General features: G+C 37.1%; 1 protein-coding gene across 1 annotated transcript; it reads left to right on the top strand.

The window, feature by feature from the left end:
- Positions 1–2,361: 2,361 nt before the first annotated feature.
- On the top strand, positions 2,362–10,290 carry LOC113121638 (toll-like receptor 13). The gene is made up of 4 exons (XM_026292313.1): positions 2,362–2,572; positions 4,747–7,314; positions 8,615–8,732; positions 9,850–10,290. The coding sequence occupies exons 2-4, from the start codon at positions 4,797–4,799 to the stop codon at positions 10,106–10,108; spliced, it is 2,895 nt and encodes a 964-aa protein (XP_026148098.1). The 5' UTR covers positions 2,362–2,572; positions 4,747–4,796; the 3' UTR covers positions 10,109–10,290.
- The last annotated feature ends 2,691 nt before the right edge of the window (positions 10,291–12,981 follow it).

Here is a 12,981-nt window from a genome sequence, read left to right as displayed (position 1 = left end):
AAAACTCCAACATGCAGTTCTCCTTCAGTTTCCTGCTGTTATTGTGCAGCTTTGCAGGGATTGATCCAGTTACAGACGTTGTGGCATTGATGCACTTTGGAAAAGGAAGTTGGTTCTTTTTCATTGAGTTAGTAAAATGATTCCATCTCCTTTGTTCAGACTGAGGAGTCTCATTGTTTGATGACTTTATTTCTGCTGTCACATGGAAATGTTTCTGTCTTATCACTTTTTCTGTTTCTCACCACATTTCTCTTCTTCTCTCTTCTTTCTTTCCATCAATGAACATCTCACTGGATCATCTTGATGTTGAGCTGCAAACCTTTGCAAACTGACAAACTCAGTGTTGAATGTTGATCAGATTTCACACTTCATTATCAGCCAGTTCAGCTGTGGAGGAAAACTGATTTAAAGCCAGTTGGGAGACAGGACCAGGACTCAGGTCTCTGAGGAGCAGCGGCTGTCCAGCTGTGCTTTGTGTCAGGACGTCCTGAAGGATCCAGTCTTTACCAGCTGTGGACACTGGTGCTGCAGACAATGCATCACCTCATACTGGGACCAGTCTGGCTCACCAGGAGACTGTCCCTGTCCCCAGTGTGGAGAAAGACCCAGAACGAGTAGGACACACTGATTGTTCTACATTTGAGTTGGTCCTTCACAGTCGAGATTCTGCGTCACACAAACGTCTGTTTGATTGGACCCTTTTTCTTGTCTTCCAGTGGACTTTGGTCTGCAGGAGGTTTTAGATCAACATAAGACCAGTCTGAGGACGAGATGTGAACGTGTGACTGAAGGACTTGATCCAACAGGAAGTGGAACCTGTGCCATTCAGAAAAATAATACATGAACATGTTACATATACAGTATGTCATCCAGCATTTTGTGGAAGAACAATCTTTTAACTTAGGTAACATATAGCACAAACATTTTATTCAATTAAAAAATGTAATGCATAGACATGTCTAGTGGTGAGACTGGATAAATGCAACGTTCTGAGCACTCCTCGTGGCAGCACAACATGGCTGCCTCTGTGAAAGGAGACCCACTCTTTATGTAGATTTAAAAAGTCCATTCTAATATTAAGAAAATGCAACATACACACTATCAACATATTTATAAATATTATATTGCATTTCTTCTAATAGATTGTTCTAAATAATACACATTGAACCTTTAAGGAAATTATCCAATTATTTACTTCAATGCCATATGCCAACACAGTGGAGAGCAGCTACATAAACCTTTCTTCCACACAAGTTGATTATCTTGTTGATAGTGCTGCCACCTCTCTGCAAAAAAACACTTGATCCTGTGGCCCCCCTGAAAAAAAGGTAGTAAATCATCAGAGGAGGCTAGCTCCATGGTACAGTTCGCACATCCGTACCTTAAAGCAGGCCTTAAAACTGGGAAGGAGGCGGCTTTCCACAAATTTAGAAGAATTTTACGTAACCTGGAAAAACTATTGTTAGGGCTGGCTCAGGTGATCCTGAACCCTTATTATTGCAGGTTCAGTTCCTTTGGATAAAATAAAAATATCTTATGGTTCTTCTAAACTTTACAAATAACAATAGGTCACAATCTGATAGTTGAACGAATAATTTTATGGGGTAAGTGATGATTAGAAAAAATGCATTCACAATTTCCAGTGATTCATTATCAGAACAATCTTTTTTGGCCAGTGTGTTTCATATGACCATGAAAATAAGTTATAGTAATGCAGCTTGGCCATTACTAACTCTGCTACAGTATTTATGCAAACGTATGTTTACTGATGACTAGACTAGTTTTGTTTGGATGAATATTTGGAGATCCTATGGATACCTAAAGGATACTCAGTCACTGTCACATTTGATGTCTGAAGCCCATCAACAGTACTTTAAACCCACCATTAGCACTGCAGAGACATGAATCGCCATTACTCAAATCAATACTGTTACTATATCTCTGAACCTGTTTACTAATGCATCATATCACTGCTTCACGTTTTTATGACTCTGAGGAGTATAATGTCTCAAGAGACTACATTTTCTGTGGTTGAGTATCCTGTGGCTAAAAGGAAACCAAAAAGAGGAAGGGTTGTTTCTATGCGCTCATCTTGATTTGTACTGGGGCTTACACCTTTTAGAGGATCTAAGAAAAGCTCCCACATATACAGTATTAATGTATATGAACACAACATCATCCTCTAATATCTATTATTTGAAGTGTGAACACTGTCAGAGTTTACAAGGTTGATGAAAGTGTATCCAGCATTCTGTAAAATCACATTATAAATTTTGTGCAATATAAACTTTCCTGAATGTCATATACAGTTATAAAGTCACCCCACCCTCTAGGCTAGCCTTACTTCCCCTTCTGTACCTTTGAAAAGAGAACAGATAGAGGAAATGTGGTGACCAGCACTGAAAGATGAATATTTTTCTCATGCTCTCCATGTGTATTACATATGCAGAGATATTATTTTCACTTTTTTGAACTCAGAGAAATATCTTGTTTGAACAAAGGAAGATAATTAAACTGCAAGATTCTGCGGATTTGAGAACACTGTGTAATCAGCATTTCTTTGTGGGATATAGTAAGTATCAGAAACCATTATTTGTTTTATGTTGAAGATGATTACTCATAATTATGGTGATACCTAACACAGGCCTATTCAGAGAGCTGTTTAATTTTTGTTGAAACACTGAAAAACTGATAATTAAATGAAGCCACTGTGTAGTGGAAGATAAAAAGTGTAAGGGTTGAACATTTTGCATTTTACAGGAAGATACATTTAACTGTAGCTATTCTTGAATACACTGGGAACCTGAGGAATAGGATTACTCTAAAACATGGAGTGAGGAGAACAGGATTATAACATTGTTAATGTGTAATTAAAAAAGAAAAAGGGGAGGACAGTCACACATTATACTACAGCCTACATACTTGGATCTAAATATCTAATGTAATATAGAAGTAAAATGTGCATCACCTCAACTTAAACACCTGAATAATTAGTTCAGAGTTATTTCTTAATGTAAAACTGTTAAAGATCTGCTCCACTCAGATCCATAAATATCTGTCTGGCACTAAACAGACTCGTGTCTGTGCAGTTTATCATTAACAGGTTGTTTTAATAATCCATTGCTGAAGGGGAAGGATGCTTGTTTGCACTCCTGACATCTGGGGTTATACATACTGTACATGGGTACACACATCTTTGATGCCAAAAATAACAGTCATTCTCAATCTGTTTTGTTTTTTCTTCTCAAAATTTCTTTCTTTCTACATTTGATAATGTCGCCTTGTGAGCGACAAGCTGCCCCCGGCAAACTGTCAAAACCAATATCCAAAAAACTGAAGTCTTACACAAAATGTCATGTCTTAACACAAAATTGTCAACTGAGCACTGACTGAGCATTGACGTCTACTATATATAATATTTCAATTTACAGCAGTGATAAAAGCATTCTGTCCCCTTTGGCTAACTTCAATTTAAATAGGTGAACAGTTGTCTGTTATATTATATAATAATAATAGTAATAATAATCATCATCATGATCAGTTTGTTCAGCTACTCTTTGCTGACCATATTAGACCTGATAATAAAGGCATTCCCTCTGACTTAGCAGTGGTTTGCTAATTAGCCATGGGTTAATGTTGATGTATACAAATTAGCCATCTGGAGCTAAGTTATATTTAATGTAAACATAAAACTGACTTTTATTTATTTTTTTAATGAATAATTATTGCATGCTTTATAATACTATACTACTATTACTATTTTATCTCTACTTAAACTAAAATAATAATGAACATCACTTAGCTCATTCCCTGGCAAGTGTGTTCAATAAACAGTAAGTATTCAGACGTGTACAGCTTAGATTGACAATATTCACACACATGGAACTGTAAACCTCAAGTTAAATGCATCTGATAAATACCAATTAACGAGCATCCAGTATAGATAAAGATAAAAGTTGGACACTAGTTCACCACAGAAAAATGTGTCAGTAACAAAAAAGCAAAAACAATGAATCCCCCAATTCTGTTTTCAAGCAACAGGTTATCCAGCAATTAAAGGATAGGTCAGGTACACATCAAACATGCAGCTGCTCAATACCAGGATGCAAAACTTATATACAAAAGGTACATGATGCTATTATTTTTGTATATAGTATTTTTTATTTTTCTATTTATTTATTTAATTATTTTTGGCTGCTCTTGTTAGGGGTCACCACAGCGGCTCAACTGATCCGCATGATTTATTTGTCACAAGTTTTATACCACATGCCCTTCCTGATGCAATCCACCTCTTTTACTCAGACTTGGACTAAGACCACACTTACGCAACCCCAGAGTCTACATCTTTACTCTACTGCCCACGTCACATTGTTCATTTCCCTGATTGGGTTATTAGCCTAGATAGTAATGTGTGGTTTATTCTAATGTGTAACTGCCCCTGCTCCCTCTTTAATTACACAAAAAGAAAAAAAGTTGTTAACACAAAGTTTTGTTATTTAGAGGGTAAGGTAGCTACCACATTTCTCCTCTATTACCCATAATCTTGTTTTCTACCACATAATGTAAATTGAAATACCATTTCTGATAGAGTATATGTTCTCTGGGATCAGATGTCATGGTTTTTGTGTTTCTACAATAGCATATTGCACAAAATATGGTGATCCTTTATTCTAATTATTTAAATTTTGAAAATTTGTTTTTAGTACTATAATTGATCAACATGTGTCTGTTTTATTACATTTTCAGAACTCTTGTTGGATGGACTTCACTTGTTTTTTTGCAAAAGGAAATTGAGAATGGGCCATGAGGTCAAAGCAAAAAAAACAATGCCACTGGTGGGAAGAAAAATAATCATTGTTCTCCTCTTGCTGAACATCAGCACTTCTGTTGCCCCAGTCACAGGGTTTGTACTGAAGAGTTGCAGAATAAGTTCCGACACTGCCATATGCGTGAACAGTAAACTCAGAGCTGTTCCAAAAGATATTCCCTCAGCAGTGAAAGGTTTTGACTTGTCTGTGAACAGAATTTCAAGAATAGAAGTTTCAGATTTCAAAAATCTACCACTTTTAACACGGTTAGATCTAAATCGAAATGAAATTTTGCACATAGATAATGGTGCCTTTGCCAACCTTACTTGCCTCACAAAGTTAAATCTGAATAATAACAAACTAAATGAACTTGGAGAAAACATTTTTGTTGGCTTAAGGAACCTCAGTGAGCTTAGAATTAACAGAAATCGCATCAAAACTGTGGCATCCACCTCTTTTAAGTACATGACAAACTTAACATTTTTGGACATTTCTCAAAACAAACTCAACAAAATCACAAACGTTCATTCAATATTACAGCACCTGCCACGTCTACAAAATCTGTTTATTCAAAACAACAATTTCACCACTTTCTATTCATGGGAACTGACAAACAGCTCACTAAAACTCAATTCCCTGGATTTGTCTCAGAATCCCATCGCAGACTTTAGGATCACCGCAGACGTTTTTCCAAATCTCACCTGGTTAAACATTAACAGCTGTCCTAGAAAGAAACAGATGAGATGGGATGTGCATAACAAGACTTTCCTTAGTCGAGTGTCTACTCTTGATATTAGTGAGCTTCAAATGGCTTATGGTGACATGAAAACATTACTGGAGACTGTAAACTCCTCACTTACATCTTTGAGGATGAATGCAATGAAACATGACCTGACAGCACTAATCAATATTTCCTGCACTATCCCAACAATGTTGACACTGCAGCTCCGCTATAACAAACTCAGCTCTCTCACTTCAGACATATTTACATTGTGTATTAATGTAACTGACTTAGATTTAACAGGGAATCAAATACAGTTCATCCATGTCAACGCCTTCAGATCTCTTCATGGTCTGAAGACCTTGAGTCTGAGTCGTAATGGGCTTAAATCTGTTCCACCTGCCACAAGGAATCTGCCAACTCTTGTAGAGCTGGATCTCAGCATGAACAACATCAGCAGACTTGACCGTGATGATTTCGCCAATCAGACAAAGCTCAGACGGCTCAGCCTTTATAACAATGTGATTTCAGCTCTACATGAATCTGTTTTCAGGGATTTAATACGACTACAAATTTTAAAGCTACAGACCAACCACATTTCCAAACTAAATGGTGCTTTTAAAAAATACTTGCGAAATCTTACACAGCTGCGTTTGAATGCAAATAAACTCACTAGTATTAAAAACAGAGAGTTTGAGGGTTTACAGTCCCTCCAGAACTTGTCATTACATGAAAATCAAATAAATAGACTTGAGCCAGGGTGTTTTATTGGACTGACAAATCTTACAGATTTATTACTACAGAAGAATCTTATTAAAGAAAAAGAAATAAACAAGGGTGTTTTCAATGATCTGATAAATCTAAAAAGGTTAGATTTTAGGGATAACTGCATTAAATATGAATACAGTTCAGCTTTGTCTAAGCCACCATTTTCTAAACTGTCCCGCCTGGAGACATTGGCTATACCTTCACAGCACTGCAGGGGGAAGTCTCAACTACCTCGCAACTTCCTGCAAGGTCTGACAAATCTGTTGTTTTTCAACACCAGGGACATTCAACTTATATTTTTGCACAAAGACATGTTTAAATACACGCCAAAGCTGCAAACACTTGACATAAGTTCAAATGAACTTATGGATTTTTCTCCAGATTTGTTTTCCCCAATTCAGAACCTTCAAAGTCTGTACATATCTAGAACCAGTCTTCAGTCCCTGGATTTTTTGATAGATGCCAACCTTACCAAGCTGGAGTTCCTGCAGGCGAGAAAGAATCAGTATTCTGTGATCAGTGAAGAAATGATAAGGTCCGTACCAGCTCTCGTTTACGTGGATCTTCAAGGCAACAGTTTCACCTGTGACTGTGATAACGCGTGGTTCCGTCAGTGGGCAGAAAATGACAACCAAACACAAGTTTTTGATGCCTATAACTTTGTTTGCAACTATCCTCCACACCTCAAAGGTATGAAACTGTTGAAGCTTGATGTGCGGTCCTGCTCCGTAGACATTGAATTCATTTGTTTTATCTGTACCACATGTTTGATCCTCCTCTTTATGGTGGTGTCCTTCACCTACCAGTTACTGAGGTGGCAGCTTGTCTATGCCTACTACCTCTTCTTGGCTTTGCTCGTTGACAATAAGAATAAAAACAAGCAGGCTCCTCATCAATATGACGCCTTCATCTCCTACAATACCTGCGATGAGCCATGGGTCATCAGAGAGCTGCTGCCCAAACTGGAGGGAGAGCAGGGCTGGAGGTTGTGTCTGCACCATCGGGATTTTGAACCAGGTAAGACTCCTTACTATATCTTTGATGGTCAAGGTTGGATTCAAAATGCAGTCCAGTGATGTTTTTAAAATTTTTAGGTGCAGATTGTGGGGCCAGTGATGCAGCTACAACACTGATAGTATTCTACTAAACAAAATCAAGGGAATACCTAAATTACATATTGGATCTTAATTTAGAAATTATTCAAGTTGAATGTCTTTATTAATATATGATGTATAATTTCGCAACAAAACTGCATGAAAATGGTCAATGGAAACCAGAATCATCAACCATCAAATTAACAGACATAACGTAACAATAGGTGATCAGTTGGATTTAGGTCAGGAAATATAAGGCCCAGTCAAAATCATCAATGCCCAGCCTCATTTGACCAGAGTGTGTTCCTGAATGACAAAGGCATTGTCCTGCACCAGGAAGAACCCTGGACCCACTGCACCAGCACAGGTCTGACACTCATTCTGAGGATTTCTTCCCAGTACCTCACATCAGTAAGGGTACCATTGGCTATAACATGAGGATCTGTGCGGCCCTCCAAGGATATGCCTCCTGAGACAATCACTGACCCACCAGCAAACTGATCATGCTGAATTAAGTTACAGGCAGAATAACATTCACCATGTCATCTCCATATTCTTTCATGCCTGTCACATGTGCTCAGTAAAAAACACAGTAAGTGGCAGACTTGCTGGTGTCTCCTGGTGAATGCCAATCGAGCTGTGCTGTGCTCAAACCTACCCTAATGGAATGTGTTTCTAACAGTTTGGTAAGAAACATGCATACCAATACCTTGCTGGATGGTATTTTGTGTTGTTGCCCTTCTATGGCTCCATCCAGCTCTGCTGGTGTAAGAGTCGGTCTGCTGGTATCTTCTTCATACTCTTGAGATTGTGCTGGGAGACACAGCAAACCTATGTACTTGCAACTGCACATATGGATATGCCATCTTAGAATAAATGAAGTAGCTATGCAAACTGACTGGGCTGCGGGTACTGCCCCATGTTACCAGTAGTGACAAGGACACTCATAAAACAAAAAACGAGAAGAATAAGTCAGGAAGGCCACCACGTGGAAAACCATTCATTTTAGGGAGATTGTCTTGGTTTCACCTCTCCATTGCACCTGTTGTTACTTTCATTTGCACCAAAATCAATACACTTAGTGCATCAGCCTTTTCTCATTTTGTTCATCTATATCTCAGAAGGTGTCACCAAAAAACTTTTGCTACTGCATTATGAGAGGAAGATAATGTAGAGAAATGTATCTTATATCTTACTCCTGTTTTCTTTTTTCTCATCCTCAGGTAAACCCATAGTAGACAACATCACAGATGCAATTTATGGAAGCAGGAAGACCATCTGTGTGATCAGTCATAAATACCTTGAGAGTGAATGGTGCTCAAGAGAAATCCAGGTGGCCAGGTAATGTGGCAGCACATAAGGTTTCCCTGTGTGATACATTAGGATGAGGTTATTGTTGAATTCACATTCACATTTATCCTCAAATCTTAAAAATATATCCAAAATATATCCACTGCAGTTATAAAACCTTAGAATCTGCACTCTAAAACATAAAAATGAGAAGTTAAATGACTTAATGCATTAACTGATTTCTTTTCAGCTATTCAGCTTGTCAATCTTTGATCACAATCAAACAGAACAAAGGCATTTAACAAACCCTTGTTATAATAACTGTACCCAATTATTTGTTATTAGACAACCGATGAACAGAAATTCAGATCTTTGGATTTTGACTCATAGGCAATGTCTAAACTCCACTCCACAAGAAATATCAAATACAACATAGACATGACATGGAATATATCTGTAATAAAAACATGACAAATCAAGTTCTGGATTGACACCAAAAGGCTCAATTTTATTCATGGTATATATCTAGTTCATATTTGTCCGCAGAAGAATATTCATTTCACCACCTCTAATAAAAATTAAAAGTTTTTAATACCCCCAAATTCCAAGGAAGCTGCAGAACCATAGTTTGCCTGTAGAGTGGATAAGGTCGTGCTTAGCATAATCCATATTTTGAATCCAAACAGAATTTTTATGTGCAGAGATGCAAGTAAGAAATATTTGCTCTCCTGGTCTGAGAGGCATCTCAGATGTCATATGGAAGTTAAAGGATACTGTTAGTGTCTGTTTAAGGTCTACAGGAATTTTGACACAGAAGACTGTACCACTCATGGTATAGATGATGCAATAACACAGAAACATCACACACTAACTGCTTGGATTTTTTGATTGGTATTAGTTTTTGGTAGTTTGTCAACAGGATCCAAAATAAAACCAACAAACTCATTCCTGAAGGGCCCACACTTTCAGAGCCTGTTCATTGTCATTTGGTAACATCTCAAAGCCCAGTAGGCAGGAGGAAAAGAGAACTATCGTTATGAGCATATGGCTTTTTTCATACCCGTATGATTTCAATTAATATCAGTCCTTAAAAAAACAAAAGTAGATAGAGCTAGTTGTTCATTTTTGGCCAGCACTAGGTGTCATCTGTCTTTGTTTTTCTGTCTAGCTTTCGTCTATTTGATGAGCAGAAGGACGTGCTGATCCTGGTGTTTCTGGAGGAGATCCCAACCTCTCAGCTGGCTCCTTACTACCGCATGAGGAAGCTCCTGAAGAGGAAAACCTTCCTGAGCTGGCCTCGAGTTGGAGAGCACACTGAGCTGTTCTGGGAAAAACTCCGCCAGGCTCTGAAGACCAGAGACAATATTGGTGAGGACAGATTCTTCCTCACTGTATCAGACAGACCATGCAGAAATACAGTCATATGAGGTTTACTGTCAAATTAGTTCACTGATTTTCCATAAAATTACCATACACTTGCGTAAAGGATGCGGCCAATACATTTTATTACATAATGTTGAATATTTCTGATATTCAGACCTCACTATGGCAGATTGAGAAAAGATAAGCAAACAAACAAACAAAAAAGGTAAGAAGATTATCAGAAACAAAACAAAACTGAAAGTGTTTTATCTGCACTCATTCTCCTTCAGTTTCATTTCTTCTACTATTTGTTGTTTCTCATTTTAATTTTTGCCTGTGTAATTTTAACTTGTCTTTTATTTCTGTAAGGCACTTTGAATTACTCCATATGATTTGTGCTATACAAATAAACTTGCCTTGCCTTATTTAAGGGTTCTCTAGTTACAAAGATATCCACTTTAGATGAACTGTCTTTCATGTGTAAATGCCTTTTAGTTTATGCCAGGGAAAACTCTAATAAGTAAATCATCTTATCTAATTAGGGCTTTGTTTTACTTCTGCTTCAAGGTATTGTTGAGTTATTATGATTTACCTCACCTACCTAAATTTTGTTCATTCAGGTTTGTTAGATTTTAATTTTTGTTTCGATTCTCTTATGAACTCAAAAAGTAGCACTTTCTTAGTAGACACTAAAAACTATTTACATTACGAAAGGCAAGTAGGTTTTCCACTTCTTCTTTTTAAAATATCTTGGGAATTTTATGACTGATGATGATATTTCCACACAGTGCTGCAAGATATACATGAAAGTAATATATGTTTCTTTTCTGCTCAGCAAGGCTTTTTTTGCTAAAAGCGACTAATACTCCAGTGCGATTTATAGTCCGAAAAATATGGTACTTATGTTTTTTAATGTATGTGTATGCTTTCTGGTTGTATGTTTTTATTGTTCTGGACTGTGATTCTGCAATAAGATGATTCATTCAGTTGTCTGAAAACAATTCAAAATACACCAGTGAACCACCTGAGGTACATGTTTTTCTTGTGATTTGGGAATTTCACCACTAAACTGCTCAATGTTTTCTTCATCTGCCCAATTAATTCTTTAATAAAATAAAATATCTATACATTTTATTCCACTTTGGCATACTTAAAAAATCATTTATATACACTGATACATGATACATTAATTAAAATGATGCTTGTATTCACCATTTCCCTGTGAGAGAGGTCAGTACTGGTGCATCAATTTCAATCTTTCACCTGCTTCACTAGCACCAGTGTCTAATGGCTGGGGTTTTCCTTTCACCTAAATGTTTCAGTTTACCTGACCCAAGGCTGAACTTACAATGTGGTCTAATAGATAAAACCTTCCGTGTTCACTTTTAATAATCACTCTTTTACACTCTGTTTACCTCTCCTTATTGAACTGAAGACTTGAAATCAACAGTTTGATCACAGTCTTGCTGTGGACCACTGGCGGAGCTCCAACTGGGCCAGATGACCTGCTTACAAAAGTTGCTTTTATCAGTGTGATCCTTTGTGTCTATATAGACTGGATAGACTTTTGTTTGGCATTCTGTACTAAGAAAGACTTCAATCATTGTTGTCTATTGCAAAATTGCTGCTGGTATTGCATCAGAATATCAGAATACCTGCATCAGCCTCCCAACACTGCAGGAGCTGCACAGTGACCTCAGCAATCAACAAACAAACTGAAGGATATTTCAACATTACTCTTTTTCTGAAATTTCACTGGTATGTGAAGTTCGATATGAGAAGAAAATACTCTGGACTTTACATCCATGTTATTGCAGCTAATGTAACAGTGCCCACTTGTCTGTGTTCATCTTTAGTTTACAGTTATTCTGCAGTTACTTACAATTAGTTTTTTGTACCTAGTTATTGTGTTTCTAGTGTCATTTGTGTCATTTCTAGTGTTTGTTTCTGTTACAGGTAGGTACAAATGAAGCACTTCTCCCATATTCTCCCATCTAGATATTCAACTAGATCAGGTTCAGAACACTTCAATGTAAAACGTCTGATGTAACTTAATCAAAAGCTCTCCTGTTTAATGTGAACTCCAATTTTTCATTGCCGTCATATCCATCAAGGTAGGCTATGATGCCACGGACCTTCAATTGCTGGACCTTCAATAGGCTAAAGGACGTTTTGAACAACTGATGGCAGTTTTGATTCTAATAGAAGACAACTGAGTTCCTCAGACATAATCCAGAATTAGTATCTCTTATAGCTTGAATATGACTATTTTATGGATATTACACTATAATAATATACTAATACTCTGTGGTACCAGGCATGTTTATGTGTGCCTCGTGAAGGTGATAACCAACTACTGATGAAAGAGTGAATTCTTGACAGTGAGTCCTCTATTAAAGGGAAGCAGCAATTTTTCTTTGTGAGCGTAGTCATTTGTTCTTTCAGGCAGGTTGTTGTTTTCTGATTGGTTGTGGTGCTTGATTAATAAGGACTGATTGGTCAGGGCTGTGCAAGCCCCCAAAATCTGATTGGCTTAGATTTGAGTATTGAAAAAATACTGATGCCTTAGTTCTGGCATTCAAATTTTCTTTCCCACCATTGCTAAATCTGAAATGTACATTTGCAGGGCCAGATTGTATGACAGTATATTTCACAATACACATAAGTAAAAACATATATTAGATTAACGCTGCTAATAAATTCTTAAATTACTATAAGAATAAAGAGGAAAAACTTCAGATTAGACTCAGATAAACACGAAGTTGTTATGAAATAAACACTTATTTTTCCACACTGAACTTTGAGAAGTTGAATTTGTTAAGATTAATGGAAATGGAAATATACGTTTTCTAAACCATTTTACAAGAAGTGTAGTGTCTGATTCCAACAAAAAGGTGTCACTGGCAGTCTTTTGAAGAATAGTTCATGCATGAACTAT

The sequence above is a fragment of the Mastacembelus armatus genome, chromosome 20 (assembly GCF_900324485.2).
Source record: "Mastacembelus armatus chromosome 20, fMasArm1.2, whole genome shotgun sequence".
Taxonomy (NCBI): domain Eukaryota; kingdom Metazoa; phylum Chordata; class Actinopteri; order Synbranchiformes; family Mastacembelidae; genus Mastacembelus; species Mastacembelus armatus.
This window is presented reverse-complemented; position numbering and strand designations above follow the sequence as displayed.

What these genes read in the sequence shown, in the direction of transcription:
- LOC113121638 (XM_026292313.1), top strand. Translation starts at nt 4,797, where the DNA reads ATGGGCCATGAGGTCAAAGCAAAAAAAACAATGCCACTGGTGGGAAGA. An exon ending in CCATCGGGATTTTGAACCAG is followed by an intron (nt 7,315 to 8,614) that starts GTAAGACTCCTT and finishes TCTCATCCTCAG; the next exon opens with GTAAACCCATAGTAGACAAC. An exon ending in AGAGAAATCCAGGTGGCCAG is followed by an intron (nt 8,733 to 9,849) that starts GTAATGTGGCAG and finishes TTTTCTGTCTAG; the next exon opens with CTTTCGTCTATTTGATGAGC.